Raw genomic sequence first — 14,189 nt, forward strand, 5'->3', positions numbered from 1 at the left:
ATACAGGATAAATCCAAGGAGAAACACACCAAGACACATATTAATTAAACTATCAAAAATTAAATACAGAGAAAAAATATTAAAAGCAGCAAGGGAAAAACAACAAATAACATACAAGGGAATCCCCATAAGGTTAACAGCTGATCTTTCAGCAGAAACTCTGCAAGCCAGAAGGGACTGGCGGGACATCTTTAAAGTGATGAAGGGGGAAAACCTACAACCAGGATTACTATACCCAGCAAGAATCTCATTCAGATTTGACAGAGGAATTAAAACCTTTACAGACGAGCAAAAGCTAAGAGAGTTCAGCACCACTAAACCAGGTTGACAACAAATGCTAAAGGAACTTCTCTAGGCAGGAAACACAAGAAAAGGAAAAGACCTACAATAACAAACCCAAAACAATTAAGAAAATGGTAATAGGAACATACATATTGATAACGACCTTAAATGTAAATGCATTAAATGCTCCAACCAAAAGACACAGACTGCCTGAATGGATACAAAAACGAGACCCATATATATGCTGTCTACAAGAGACCCACTTCAGACCTAGGGACACATAAGACTGAAAGTGAGGAGATGGAAAAGGATATTCCATGCAAATGGAAATCAAAAGAAAGCTGGAGAAGAAATTCTCATATCAGACAAAATAGACTTTAAAACAGTGACTATTACAAGAGACAAGAAGGACACTACATGATGATGAAGGGATCAATCCAAGAAGAAGATATAACAATTGTAAGTATTTATGCACCCAACATAGGAGCACCACAGTACATAAGGCAAATACTAACAGACATAAAAGGTGAAATCAACAGTAACACAGTCATAGTAGGGGACTTTAACACCCCACTTTCACCAATGGACAGATCATCCAAAATGAAAATAAATAAGGAAACACACCCTTTAAATGATACATTAAACAAGATGGACTAAATTGATATTTATAGGATATTCCATCCAAAACCAACAGAATACACTTTCTTCTCAAGTGCTCATGGAACATTCTCCAGGATAGATCATATCTTGGCTCACAAATCAAGCCTTGGTAAATTTACGAAAATTGAAATCGTATCAAGTATCTTTTCCAACCACAACGCTATGTGACTAGATGTCAATTACAGAAAAAACTCTGTAAAAAATACAAACACATGGAGGCTAAACAATACACTATGTAATAACCAAGAGATCACTGAAGAAATCAAAGAGGAAATCAAAAAATACCTAGAAATAAATGACAATGAAAACATGAAGACCCAAAACCTATGGGATGCAGCAAAAGCAGTTCTAAGAGGGAAGTTTATAGCAATACAAGCCTAGCTTAAGAAAGAAGAAACATCTCAAATAACCTAACCGTACACCTAAAGCAATTAGAGAAAGAAAAACAAAAACACCCCAAAGTTAGCAGAAGGAAAGAAATCATAAAGATCCAATCAGAAATAAATGAAAAAGAAATGAAGGAAATGATAGCAAAGATCAATAAAACTAAAAGGCTGGTTCTTTGAGAAGATAAAATTGATAAACCATTAGTCAGACTCATCAAGAAAAAAAGGGAGAAGAGTCAAATCAATAGAATTAGAAATGAAAAAGGAGAAGTAACAACTGACACTGCAGAAATAAAAAGGATTATGAGAGATTACTACAAGAAACCCTATGCCAATAAAATGGACAACCTGGAAGAAATGGACAAATTCTTAGAAATGCACAACCTTCTGAGACTGAACCAGGAAGAAACAGAAAATATGAACAGACCAATCACAAGCACTGAAATGAAAACTGTGATTAAAAATCTTCCAAGAAACAAAAGCCCAGGACCAGACGGCTTCACAGGCGAATTCTATCAAACATTTACAGAAGAGCTAACGCCTATCCCTCTCAAACTCTTCCAAAATATAGCAGAGGTACGAACACTCCCAAACTCATTCTACGAGGCCACCATCACCCTGATACCAAAGCCAGACAAAGACGTCACAAAGAAAGAAAACTACAGGCCAATATCACTGATGAACATACATGCAAAACTCCTCAACAAAATACTAGCAAACAGACTCCAACAGCACATTAAAAGGATCATACACCATGATCAACTGGGGTTTATCCCAGGAATGCAAGGATTCTTCAATATACACCAAGTCAATCAATGTGATACACCATATTAACAAACTGAGGAGAAAAACCATATGATCATCTCAATACATGCAGAGAAAGCTTTTGACAAAATTCAACACCCATTTATGAAAAAAACCTCCAGAAAGCAGTCATAGAGGGAACTTACCTCAACATGATAAAGGCCATATATGACAAACCCACAGCCAACATCGTTCTCAATCGTGAAGAACTGAAACCATTTCCTCTAAAATCAGGAACAAGACAAGGCTGCCCACTCTCACCACTATTATTCAACATAGTTTTGGAAGTTTTAGCCACAGCAATCAGAGAAGAAAAAGAAATAAAAGGAATCCAAACTGGAAAAGAAGAAATAAGCTGTCACTGTTTGCAGATGACATGATACTACACATAGAGAATCCTAAAGATGCTACCAGAAAACTACTAGAGCTAATCAATGAATTTGGTAAAGTAGCAGGATACAAAATTTATGCACAGAAATCTCTTGCATTCCTATACACTAATGATGAAAAATCTGAAAGTGAAATCAAGAAAACACTCCCATTTACCATTGCAACAAAAAGAATAAAATACCTAGGAATAAACCTACCTAAGGAGACAAAAGACCTGTATGCAGAAAATTATAAGACACTGATGAACGAAATTAAAGATGATACAAATAGATGGAGAGACATACCATGTTCTTAGATTGGAAGAATCAACATTGTGAAAATGACTGTACTACCCAAAGCAATCTACAGATTCAATGCGATCCCTATCAAACTACCGCTGGCATTTTTCACAGAACTAGAACAAAAAAATTCACAATTTATATGGAAACACAAAAGACTCCAAATAGCCAAAGCAATCTTGAGAAAGAAAAATGGAACTGGAGGAATCAGGCTCCCGGACTTCAGACTATATTACAAAGCTACAGTAATCCAGACAGTATGGTACTGGCACAAAAACAGGTATATAGATCAATGGAACAGGACAGAAAGCCCTGAGACAAACCCATGCACATATGGTCACCTTATCCTTGATAAAGGAGGCAAGAATATACAATGGAGAAAAGACAGCCTCTTCAATAAGTGGTGCTGGGAAAACTGGACAGCTACAAGTAAAAGAATGAAATTAGAACACTCCCTAACACTCAAAATGGATTAAACACCTAAATGTAAGGCCAGACACTATCAAACTCTTACAGGAAAACATAGGCAGAACACTCTATGACATAAATCACAGCAAGATCCTTTTTGACCCACCTCCTAGAGAAATGGAAATAAAAATAAACAAATGGGACCTAATGAAACTTATAAGGTTTTGCACAGCAAAGGAAATCATAAACAAGACGAAAAGACAACCCTCAGAATGGGAGAAAATATTTGCAAATGAAGCAACTGACAAAGGATTAATCTCCAAAATTTACAAGCAGCTCATGCAGCTCAATATCAAAAAAACAAACAAGTCAATCCAAAAATGAGCAGAAGACCTCAACAGACATTTCTCCAAAGAAGATATACAGACTGCCAACGAACACATGAAAGAATGCTCAACATCATTAATCATTAGAGAAATGCAAATCAAAACTACAATGAGATACCATCTCACACCAGCCAGAATGGCCATCATCAAAAAATCTACAAACGATAAATGCTGGAGAGGGTGTGGAGAAAAGGGAACCCTGTTGCACTGTTGGTGGGAATGTAAATTGATACAGCCACGATGGAGAACAGTATGGAGGTTCCTTAAAAAACTAAAAATAGGGCTTCCCTGGTGGCGCAGTGGTTAAGAGTCCGCCTGCAGATGCAGGGGACACTGGTTCGTGCCCCGGTCCGGGAAGATCCCACATGCCATGGAGCGGCTGGGCCCGTGAGCCATGGCCACTGAGCCTGCGCATCCAGAGCCTCTGCTCCGCAACAGGAGAGGCCACACCAGTGAGAAGCCCACTTACCGCAAAAAAAAAAAAAACTAAAAATAAAACTACCATACGACCCAGCAATCCACTACTGGGCATATACCCTGAGAAAACCATAATTCAAAAAGAGTCATGTACCAAAATGTTCATTGCAGCTCTATTTACAATAACCAGGACATGGAAGCAACCTAAGTGTCCATCAACAGATGAATGGATAAAGAAGATGTGGCACATATATACAATGGAATATTACTCAACCATAAAAGTAAACGAAATTGAGTTATTTGTAGTGAGGTGGATGGACCTAGAGTCTGTCATACAGAGTGAAGTAAGTCAGAAAGAGAAAAACAAATACCGTATGCTAACACAGATATATGGAATCTTAAAAAAAAAAAAAAATGGCCATGAAGAACCTAGGTGCAACATGGGAATAAAGACGCAAACCTACTGGAGAATGGACTTGAGGATACGGGGAGGGCGAAGGGTAAGATGGGACAAAGTAAGAGAGTGGCATGAACATATATACACTACCAAATGTAAAATAGATAGCTAGTGGGAAGCAGCCGCACAGCACAGGGAGATCAGCTTGGTGCTTTGTGACCACCTAGAGGTTGGGATAGGGAGAGTGGGAGGGAGGAAGTGGCAAGAGGGAAGAGATATGGGGATATATGTATATGTATAACTGATTCACTTTGTTATGAAGCAGAAACTAACACACCATTGTAAAGCAGTTATACTCCAATAAAGATGTTAAAAAAATTATGATGAAAGGCAAATTACAGTATTTTTTGTGCTATAGCGTGCCATGATTATAGGTTGGTTCTTCAAGCTACTTAGATCACAGAGGATGGTCAGGACACATTTGCTGCCCATGAAATTTTTTGTGTTTCTTCCTTGGTCTCTGTCTTTCTGTCTCCTCTGTCCCCAGCCCACCTCCACCAGGTTGGAGAGAAGAAAGGGCAGATAATTTTTGCTAATTATAAAACTCAGAGTTTACTGTTAAAAAAAAAATTGCTGGAATATTAAAAATTTTTGTAGTACTTTCAGGACTCGAATGGAGTAAACAAATCCATGTTCTTGGAAACTGAATATTCTAAACATAGTAGAGACTTAAACTAGGGGGGAAAAAAACCCCTTTACCAAAGGTCTCACTGACTGATAGACAGCTTGGGTGAGAATTTGCAGTATTTATCCCTTCACTTCTCACATCCTGACTTCTTTGATATCTGAGACTTTCTTTTGCAGTTTGTTTGAAGGTTTTATGCTTTTGGTAAAGTTACTGTGTTATTTCAAGGTTACTTTCAAAGTGCTGGTACTCTAATTTATTGCCAAATTTAAGCTAAAAGAGATGGATTCTGACCTTTTTCTGGTATTTAGATTGTATCAGTTGAAGTTGTTGTCTCTGCCTGACTTCAACCTCTGACTGGTTTCCACCTAAGGGAAAAAAAAGTCATGAAGGTGAAACATGAATGTTAAGCTGAATTGTCAGCCATCAAAGACTAATTGAATACATGATAAGTCTACACCATGAGTTTCTTTAACATTTTCATACCCCTGGAAATAAGGACATAACTGAAACCGAGTTCCTCTGCCGAGTTTATGATTAACCTCTCCACCCAAAACGTTACTCCCTTTCTTGTCCAACACCTGTTCTCCTCAAGGTTAAGGAGTATCAAAGAAAAGGGGGAACTGTAACTGAGCAAGACCCTATGGGTTCTTCCCGGGACAGACCCCTCTCCTGTATCCTCTGCTTTAGCTCCTCCCTGAAGTACCTAGAGAATAGTACCTGATGCACATTTCCTGAGTTGTTTTACAGATGCTAAAACCAACATCATATGGAAGATGTAACCACGTGATGGCCATGAGCACACAGCCCCCAAGCCTTCTGGAGCCTAAGGATTGATAATGTTAACCCCTGTGACACAGCCAGCCCTGTTACCTCACCGTCAACCAATCAGAATTGTGCACAAGCTGATCACTCCCCTCCCTCACCTGGCCTTTAAAAATGCTCTCCTGAGACCCATCGGGGAGTTCAGGTTTTTTGAGCACTAGCTGTCCCCAACTCCGTGGCTTATAATGCCTTACTGCACTGCACTTCCCTTCACCACAGCCCAGTGTCAGTAGCTTGGCTTTACTGCGCATGGGTGAGCAGGCCCAAATTTGGTTCGGTAACATAACCAGTTTTTTAAATAAGACATTAAACAATAGTAATTGCATAAAAGAGAAAGAGCTGGACAGAAAGATAAGGCCGTATTCCCCCAAGAAGAGGACAATGCTACTAAGGTTTTTCAATCACGTAGGTACTCAAGTTTTTCTTTAGACTGAAATCACACCTGAAGGTCCATGCTAAATAATAAGAAATAGTGCTCTGGAAATTCCAGAACATTCTTTCTGCTAGAGTATGACCATTCCTTAACCTAATAAAGATGATGATCAGTGATGCTTCCAATGTTTTTCTTCTTCTGACTCTATTGCCCTGTATTCAAGTAACGAAAGCTCAGGAAAGCCTCAGAGGTCTTGCCATGAGATGAGTATACAGTCTTTATAACGCAGTTTTTAAAAGTACAATGGGAATATTCTAATTAAAATTGATTGTCAATCCATACTATTTATTGTTCTTTTCTTTAGGTGTTCAAGAGAAAAATATGGATGTTAGGTCATTCGTCTGCTCTCTCTTAAACCTATAATAACTGGGGGCCAGAAATCCTTGCAATTTGACAATCATCTAAGAATTACTATTTAGGGATTTCTCAGTGTTTATGCAAGCTTGGCGTGCATATTTTAAAGATTCCTTTGAAATAATTCTCCGGTGAATTGGTCACTAAAATTGTCAGTTCTCTGAAAGATTCACTTGCACAGAAGATGCAGTAAAACAATTGCATTCATCATAGTTGTTATAATTGAACAGATAAAGACACCACAGAGACTTCTGAGTCCCAAGAGCTCTATAATACCTGTTTGGTCTTGGCCCTAAGGAAAGAAACAGTGAGGGCTATTGAGGCTTTTATCTAACGTTACAGGCACTTTCAGTATCTCCTAGAACCATTCCAATATTTTACGGGGTAGAGGAATAGAGGAGGAGTTGAGAATTTTAAAATGGAGACAGTTGGACGTTCCTGGCAGTCCAGTGGTTAAGACTCCATGCTTCCACTGCAGGGGGCACGGGTTCAATCCCTTGTCAGGGAACTAAGATCCCACATGCCAAGTGGCGTGGCCAAAAAATTTAAAAATTAAATTAAAAAATAAAAATGGAGAAAGATGGATAAGCATTTGCAGGTTTTCTTTAAAACTCATCTCAAAGTTTAAAACATTCTAGAAATCTTTTCTACTTGCTACCCTCTTCCCCCTTGACCATTCCTAGGTACACCATATAGCAGAACTCCTGCTCTTTTTTGGTTAAGGCCCCAAGACAGTAGGCACCAACAACTCCAAACCCCCAAGGCAAGTACTTGGCTCCCTAGGCAGGATCTGCAAGGGTGTAACTGAAAATCAGTTTGGGGAACCTTAATTGGCAACTACCTTCAGTCTATAAAAGAGGTTAGCTACGTCAAAGGAAGGTAGAAATCAGAGAAAAGATGTCTTTGTGAATTTCATCTTCTCTGTGTGTGTGTTTGGGGAAGGAGGAATCTTCACATCAATGTAAGTAAGAGAGGTTTAATGAAAATCACTTGAAGGGCTCAATCTGTGTCCCCAAGAGACTGAGGGACCTCGTGGACCCATGCTTAGGAAGGTCAGAACAAAAAGGCACATGGCTGTTCTCATGTGGCTACTCAGACTGGTCACAAAGAAAAGATGGCTGCAGGGCAAGTGGCCTGTATTCCCAGAGTTTGTGGGAAGAATGCACAAGTGTTTCCTGCACTCCCAATCTGGCTGTCACGAAAGAGAATGCCAATCTAACGCCATCTTAAAGGGACTTGCCCTGGACTTGCCTGGCGGTCCAGTGGTTAAGACTCTGCACTTCCACTGCAGGGGGCGCGGGTTCGATCCCTGGTTGGGGGACTAAGATCCTGCATGCCGCGCGGCATGGCCAAAAAACTTAAAAAGGGCCTTGCCCATGTGGGCCACCCAGAGGTACAATGGAGCTCTACAGAGATAGTCCAGCTACCAAGAGCCAGCGGTGAAGCCAAGCACTGCCAGCAGGAAAAAGTATCATATCTATCAAGGAAGTCCAGGTGAGAGATGGCTGGCAGGCAAGGAGGGACTCTGGAGAACTCCAAGAACCCCAGGGGTGAGATGCACAGTAAACACACACCAAAACTTGAAGAAACTGGGATCGGTGCACTACGGACCCTAACCTCTCCTTCTCCCTTTTACCCATGAGGGGTCAGAATGTGGGAACAGTGGAGTCAATAGTGAAAAATTCAGCCACACCCCATTTCCTTTGCCCACTCTCTATCCAAAACAGACCTGGGCTGGAGCAGGGAAGAAGCTTTAATCTCTATCAGTAACAGAGTTTTGATCAGTATTTAGGACTAAACTTAATTACTGAAATGACACTGTTTTTATGCCTAGAATTAGCTGGACAACTTTATTATTTGAGAAATACCAAAAAAATCTAATTTCATCCAAAGAACATAAGAAAAAGTAGACCCACATAGCTGGTGTGAGGGGGCCAGTTAGGAAGGACAAAGCTGTCTCCAGGTTGCACCCCTCAAATGCAGCTTACTCAGCAAAAAGGTGACACGAGATTAACCCCTCTCATGAAATACAGTGGGATGATAATGATAACACTATTACTTGCACTCACTAAATGATTACCAAATTAGGTTATTTTCACCTACATCTTGGAAAAAAATACTTCTTGACAACTACTATGAGGGACTTCCCTGGCAGTCCAGTGGTTAAGACTCTGCACTTCCACTGCAGGGGGTGTGGGTTCAATTCCTGGTAGGGAAACTAAGATCCCGCATGCCACACAGTGCAGCCAAAAAAATAAATAAATAGATAAAAAACACTGTGAGAGTCAGTGGCCTCTGACTCGTAACACATTGGTGTGAACTAAATCTGTGGGAACTGTGTGTCTAGCCCTTTAAGCTCTCAGCTGCTACTGGAAGAGAAAAGAGAAGATGTGAGTGATTCCCATTAGAGGGCTTCCCCGTTGAATTATTCAAACACCAGGCAAAGGCAGCACAGACAATTCATCACACTGCCACGTGTTCCAGAGGCCCAAAAGTCTCTATTTGCGAATTAAAACACAGGCGATGTTCTCTTTATACCCACCCTGTGTCCCCAGCTCACTCGCATCTTAGTGTTGGAATTGACTCTCCATTCATTCTTTTTCCCATAACCAGTTAACTGCCATGATTAATATGCTTGTGATAGCACTAATCAGGATGGGAACAAAAGCTATGACAGGGCATATGCAGCGCCCCAGGTAAGATTTCTTCAGAGCTGATCAACTAAGAGGCTTTAAATTATTTGGCAATTAAGCCATCCTTCTACGCCCACATTAACTGTGGCATCATCCCTTTGCTACTTGCAGAAAATCAGAAACAACAGTATACCTGCATACTTTTGACTTTAAGTGCATGTTTCGACATTAAATGCATTCCATTTCAAGCAGCACAATGGTCCAATGACCTATAACGTACATTGAAAGACAGATGTGGGCAAGGTGCTAACAGGATCCTTGGGTGCCCCTGTCCTTCCGCATTCAAGCAACTGGCTTGCTGGCTTACCTAGCTGCATGGGTGCCAGGTTAATGGGCTTTGTCCTTTGTTGCTCCTTCCACCTCTTCAGGTCCTCCAGCTCTTTTGCAGCCACTAAGCCAGGTGAGAAATATCAAATCATCAATTATTAGAGCATGAAAAGGGAAATGCTCCCTTGAAAGCATAACAAACCACCATCAGATGGACAATTAACTACATGCAAGCATGAGTGGACGAGATATCCAGGAAAGGAAGACACCACCCACCCAGTCCTAACCCCTTGGAGTCACCCTAAGGCACTTTCTCTCCAAGAGTCTGCACAGAAGGTTCAAATTTGAAAACAGGGGCTTCCCTGATGGCGCAGAGGTTAAGAATCCACCTGCCAATGCAGGGGACATGGGTTCAAGCCCTGGTCCGGGAAGATCCCACGTGCCACGGAGCAACTAAGTCCGTGCGCCACAACTACTGAAGCCCATGCACCTAGAGCCCTTGCGCCTAGAGCCCGTGCTCCACAACAAGAGAAGCCACTGAAATGAGAAGCCCGCACACCACAACGAAGAGTAGCCCCCGCTCGTAGCCCCCGCTCACCGCAACTAAAGAATGTCCGCGCGCAGCAACAAAGACCCAACGTAGCCAAAAATAAATAAATTTTTTTTAAAAATTGAAAACAACCTGAACTCCTACTAAATAAAGAAGTTCAGTTTTTCCTCCCACTCTGGCATTTTTCAAACCCTATATCATTTAATGTTAAAAGTTTCCTATAGAGAGTGTGTGCAAAACATTCATGTGTCAATAAGAACTTTTCACACACAGTAAACACAAATCCCCATAAAATTCTAATGCCCGTATTCACTTTATTTTAAATATTCCCCAAGCTTAATGTAACGAGGAACGAGGCCTCTCAGATTCCTGGCACTTGGAACCACTAGGCTGAGCCTACTCCATGTAGAGCAGTGCTCATTCCCCAAATATACACTGACTGGCAGCAGGGGGCGCCAGAGATACTAGTTCTGTTCTTCCAATGTATGCCCGAATCTCATTAGAAGTGATTATTTCAAACGTCCATTTATAATATTTTTTCATTATTAGAGGGAAAAAAACCTTTCTGAAACATCTCAAAAATCCAGACTGCACTGAGGCTTAAATTCCTGTTAACTATTTAAATCAAAAACTTGTAAAATGCCAGAATCTTTGGGATTCCGTTGGTCACCTGCAGGCAGCGCCCACAGTCACTGTGTTAGCATAGCTGTGATTGTCATACTCTGCACAGACTCCGATGTACCACCCAGGGGCCCACCTGTCCAGTGGAGACCTTTATAGAGCTGCTTTCCTGCTGTGCCCTTATGTCCATTGGTCATTACAAAATTAAATTTCCTATTAAGATCAAGATAGGAGAGGCACAGAATCTCAGTGCTAGCCCCACAGTTGACTTGAACAAGCCTCAGAACTTCTTTGTGAATTAAATGAACTTTAGTTCTCCTTCCAACTCTAAGGTATAATACTGTAACTTTAAAGGGTAGCATTTATTTTACTGTACAACTTCAGTTAAGCATGCTATATGCCCACTAGGTACAAGGAGCACAAAAACAAGTAAGATGTAGCCCCTGCCCTCAAAGAGCTTATAATCTAAAGAAGGAAAGTGAAGTCACGAATAAAAACAGCTGAGGGTAGACTCTGATAGTTACAAAATTATGGGAATACAGAGACTGAAAAAAAAAAATTCCATTAAGAAGGAATGGGACAGGGACTTCCCTGGTGGTGCAGTGGTTAAGAATCCGCCTGCCAATGCAAGGGACATGGGTTCGAGCCCTGGTCCAGGAAGATCCCATATGCTGTGGAGCAACTAAGCCCATGCGCCACAACTACTGAGCCTGAGCTCTAGAGACCACGAGCCACAACTACTGAGCCCATGTGCCACAACTACTGAAGCCCACACCTAGAGCCCGTGCTCTGCAACAAGAGAAGCCACCCAATGAGAAGCCCAGGAACCGCAACAAAGAGTAGCCCCAGCTCACCGCAAGTAGAGAAAGCCCACGCACAGCAACAAAGACTCAACGCAGCCAAAACTAAAAATTTATAAAAAAGGAATGGGACAGGTCTAGAAAGAGACAGATTATTTTATAATCTATTTCATATATGACTTGTCTCTTTCAAAAGTGTTCCAAGTCCTGTAAGGACATCTGCAGTGAGCCGAATTTTACAGGAACTTGATAGGTGTGAAACTGTTTAAGCCCAACAGAAACCTCAGGTTTATAACCGTGCAATGAGCTCTGCTATTAACACAGAGAAACAAATTTAGAAGCACTAAAATAGAATAATTTTAAAAGGTATAATTAAAACTGCCAAAGTTGGGCTTCCCTGGTGGCACAGTGCTTAAGAATCCACCTGCTAATGCAGGGGACACGGGTTCGAGACCTGGTCTGGGAAGATCCCACATGCTGGGGAGCAACTAAGCCCGTGAGCCACGACTACTGAAGCCCGCGTGCCTAGAGCCCGTGTTCCGTGACAAGAGAAGCCACCGTAGTGAGAAGCCCGCGCACCGCAATGAAGCGTAACCCCCGCTTGCCGCAGCTAGAGAAAGCCCACATGCAGCAACGAAGACCCAACGCAGCCAAAAATAAATTTAAAAGAAAATTATGAATAAAGTAACAAAAGCTGTAGTTTAAAAACAAAAAAAAGAAAATGAGAAGTATTTTGAATGGTAAATAATATACATACTCCGTTGCATCTCATTTCTTCGTTTTTCATTTGGTATTATCAAGGTATATGCACCTATGCTAGAATGAAGAGAAAAAAATGGATTATCTTGAGAAATTATTAATGCATATAAAGCACCATACATTCTTTCTGATAATATACTGTATTTATGATCATCACCATCAAATAGGTACTAGGAAAGAGAATATTCCTTTTAAGACCCAGGTGTGTTCTCCAGGAGCTTACAATCTATCTGGTAAACTAAAACAAGTGCACACGGCCACATATGGAAATATAAAGCAGTTGATGGAGAATGACAAGTGACTTCTTCAGGGTCAGCTCTTGGTAAACTGTCTTTGTAGGGATCCGCTATGCCTCCAGGTGGCGCTCATGGGCACATCCCTTTGAGATGACTGGCATTCTCTTCCATGTCACCCACTACAGGAGTACAGGAAACACTCTCACATTTTTGGCTCCCACACACTGGGCGTAGGGGGCCATCTGCAATGCAGCCACCTCCTCCTGATGACCCATCTGAGTGGCCACATGGCCACAGTCTTGTGTTTTGGGGCTTTGACTTCTAGGCAGGGGTCTGCTGGGCCCCTCATTCTCCTGGGGACACAGGTCAAGCATAATCAGGAGTTCAGAGAAGTAAGGAGTCACTTCAATTCTCTGGGGTGGGGGGGGATGGGGAGCGGGGACCAGGGACCAGGGAAGACTTCACTTAAGCAAAAATATTCACCACTAAGGTTCAAGAAGTTGTTACAATATTGTGAGCTTTTGAGGGCAGAAACGGTGCTTGAGGGATCCATATATGCCCAGCCCCTGGCACAAAGTAGCTGCTCGATGAATGTGGGCTGAATTGAAATGAAATGATGCCAGAGACCCAGTCCATGAGTCTGTGCTGGGGGGTGGCTCTTTGTGATGATACACGTAGTCCCACAGAAGTATGAATACTTCATAGAGCAGAAACATAAGCACAGCAAGACTGCAGCGTACATGCAGGTACAGTGTGAGGGGAAATGTTACGGATAAATACAATCAGCTTATAAATGTAGGTCTTTTTAAAAAAATCCCAGATACTCTTAGAAGTCTTTGTCCAACACGGAACATACAGTTTCAAAGGACAAATTAGCAAAGATTGAATAGTAGAGGCCAAAAGCTCTGATTAACAGAAGCCATTTCTTCCTTATCTCATTTTCCTAGCAGTAAGCCTTCAGCCAGCTTCAAACTGGGCTTTAATTTTCAAGTTGCACATGGGAGGTGTGCAACCACCTCTGCATGCAAACAGGGCTGCTGGATGCCCAATTACCTAACGTATATCAGCAGACGTTGCATGTGTAGCCTAGCACGCGTACAATGGGATGAATACAAAATTAGGAGGCTGCCGCTGGAAATTAATCCCCTGTCCATTGCATATTCTTTGTTCACCCTCAGAAAGATTTTTCACCCCTCAATTGTCCACAGTTTATAGAAGCTTAGGAGCTTCAGTTCTGTGGGTAGTACCTGCAAACTTGAGTATGATGCAATAGTGAGCCATTCTTCAGAGCCTTAAAGATGAAACGAGACACTGGATTTAAATGCCAACCATGAAATGACTGCAGAATCGTCAATGTCCGTTAACATTGTGGTATGGAGCTTCTCACCATACCAGGGATTTGACTACACTGCAAATCAGTAGTTCTTAAACCTCAGCATGCATCAGAATCACTTGGAGGGCTTGTAAAATGTTGAGTTTCTGATTCAGTAGGTATGGGACGGGGGGCATCTATAACTTGCATTTTTAACAGTTCCCAGATGATGATGGTACTCTTGAC

At 41.4% G+C, this 14,189-nt stretch overlaps 1 protein-coding gene across 5 annotated transcripts in view; it reads right to left on the reverse strand.

Moving 5' to 3' along the window:
* The window catches only part of EPSTI1 (epithelial stromal interaction 1), a 100,534-nt gene that overhangs the window by 71,323 nt on the left and 15,022 nt on the right, over nt 1–14,189 (reverse strand). For all 5 annotated transcript variants that reach the window (XM_029210244.1, XM_029210243.1, XM_029210246.1 and 2 more), the window contains exons 2-4: nt 12,394–12,452; nt 9,706–9,789; nt 5,388–5,461 (exon numbers count right to left, since the gene is read on the reverse strand). In XM_029210244.1, the coding sequence (XP_029066077.1) occupies nt 5,388–5,461; nt 9,706–9,789; nt 12,394–12,452 (217 nt within the window). The remainder of the gene's footprint in view (nt 1–5,387; nt 5,462–9,705; nt 9,790–12,393; nt 12,453–14,189) is intronic.

The sequence above is a fragment of the Monodon monoceros genome, unplaced genomic scaffold (genome assembly GCF_005190385.1).
Source record: "Monodon monoceros isolate NGI ecotype Baffin Bay Population unplaced genomic scaffold, NGI_Narwhal_1 Super_Scaffold_8, whole genome shotgun sequence".
In the NCBI taxonomy this organism is placed as follows: Eukaryota; Metazoa; Chordata; class Mammalia; order Artiodactyla; family Monodontidae; genus Monodon; species Monodon monoceros.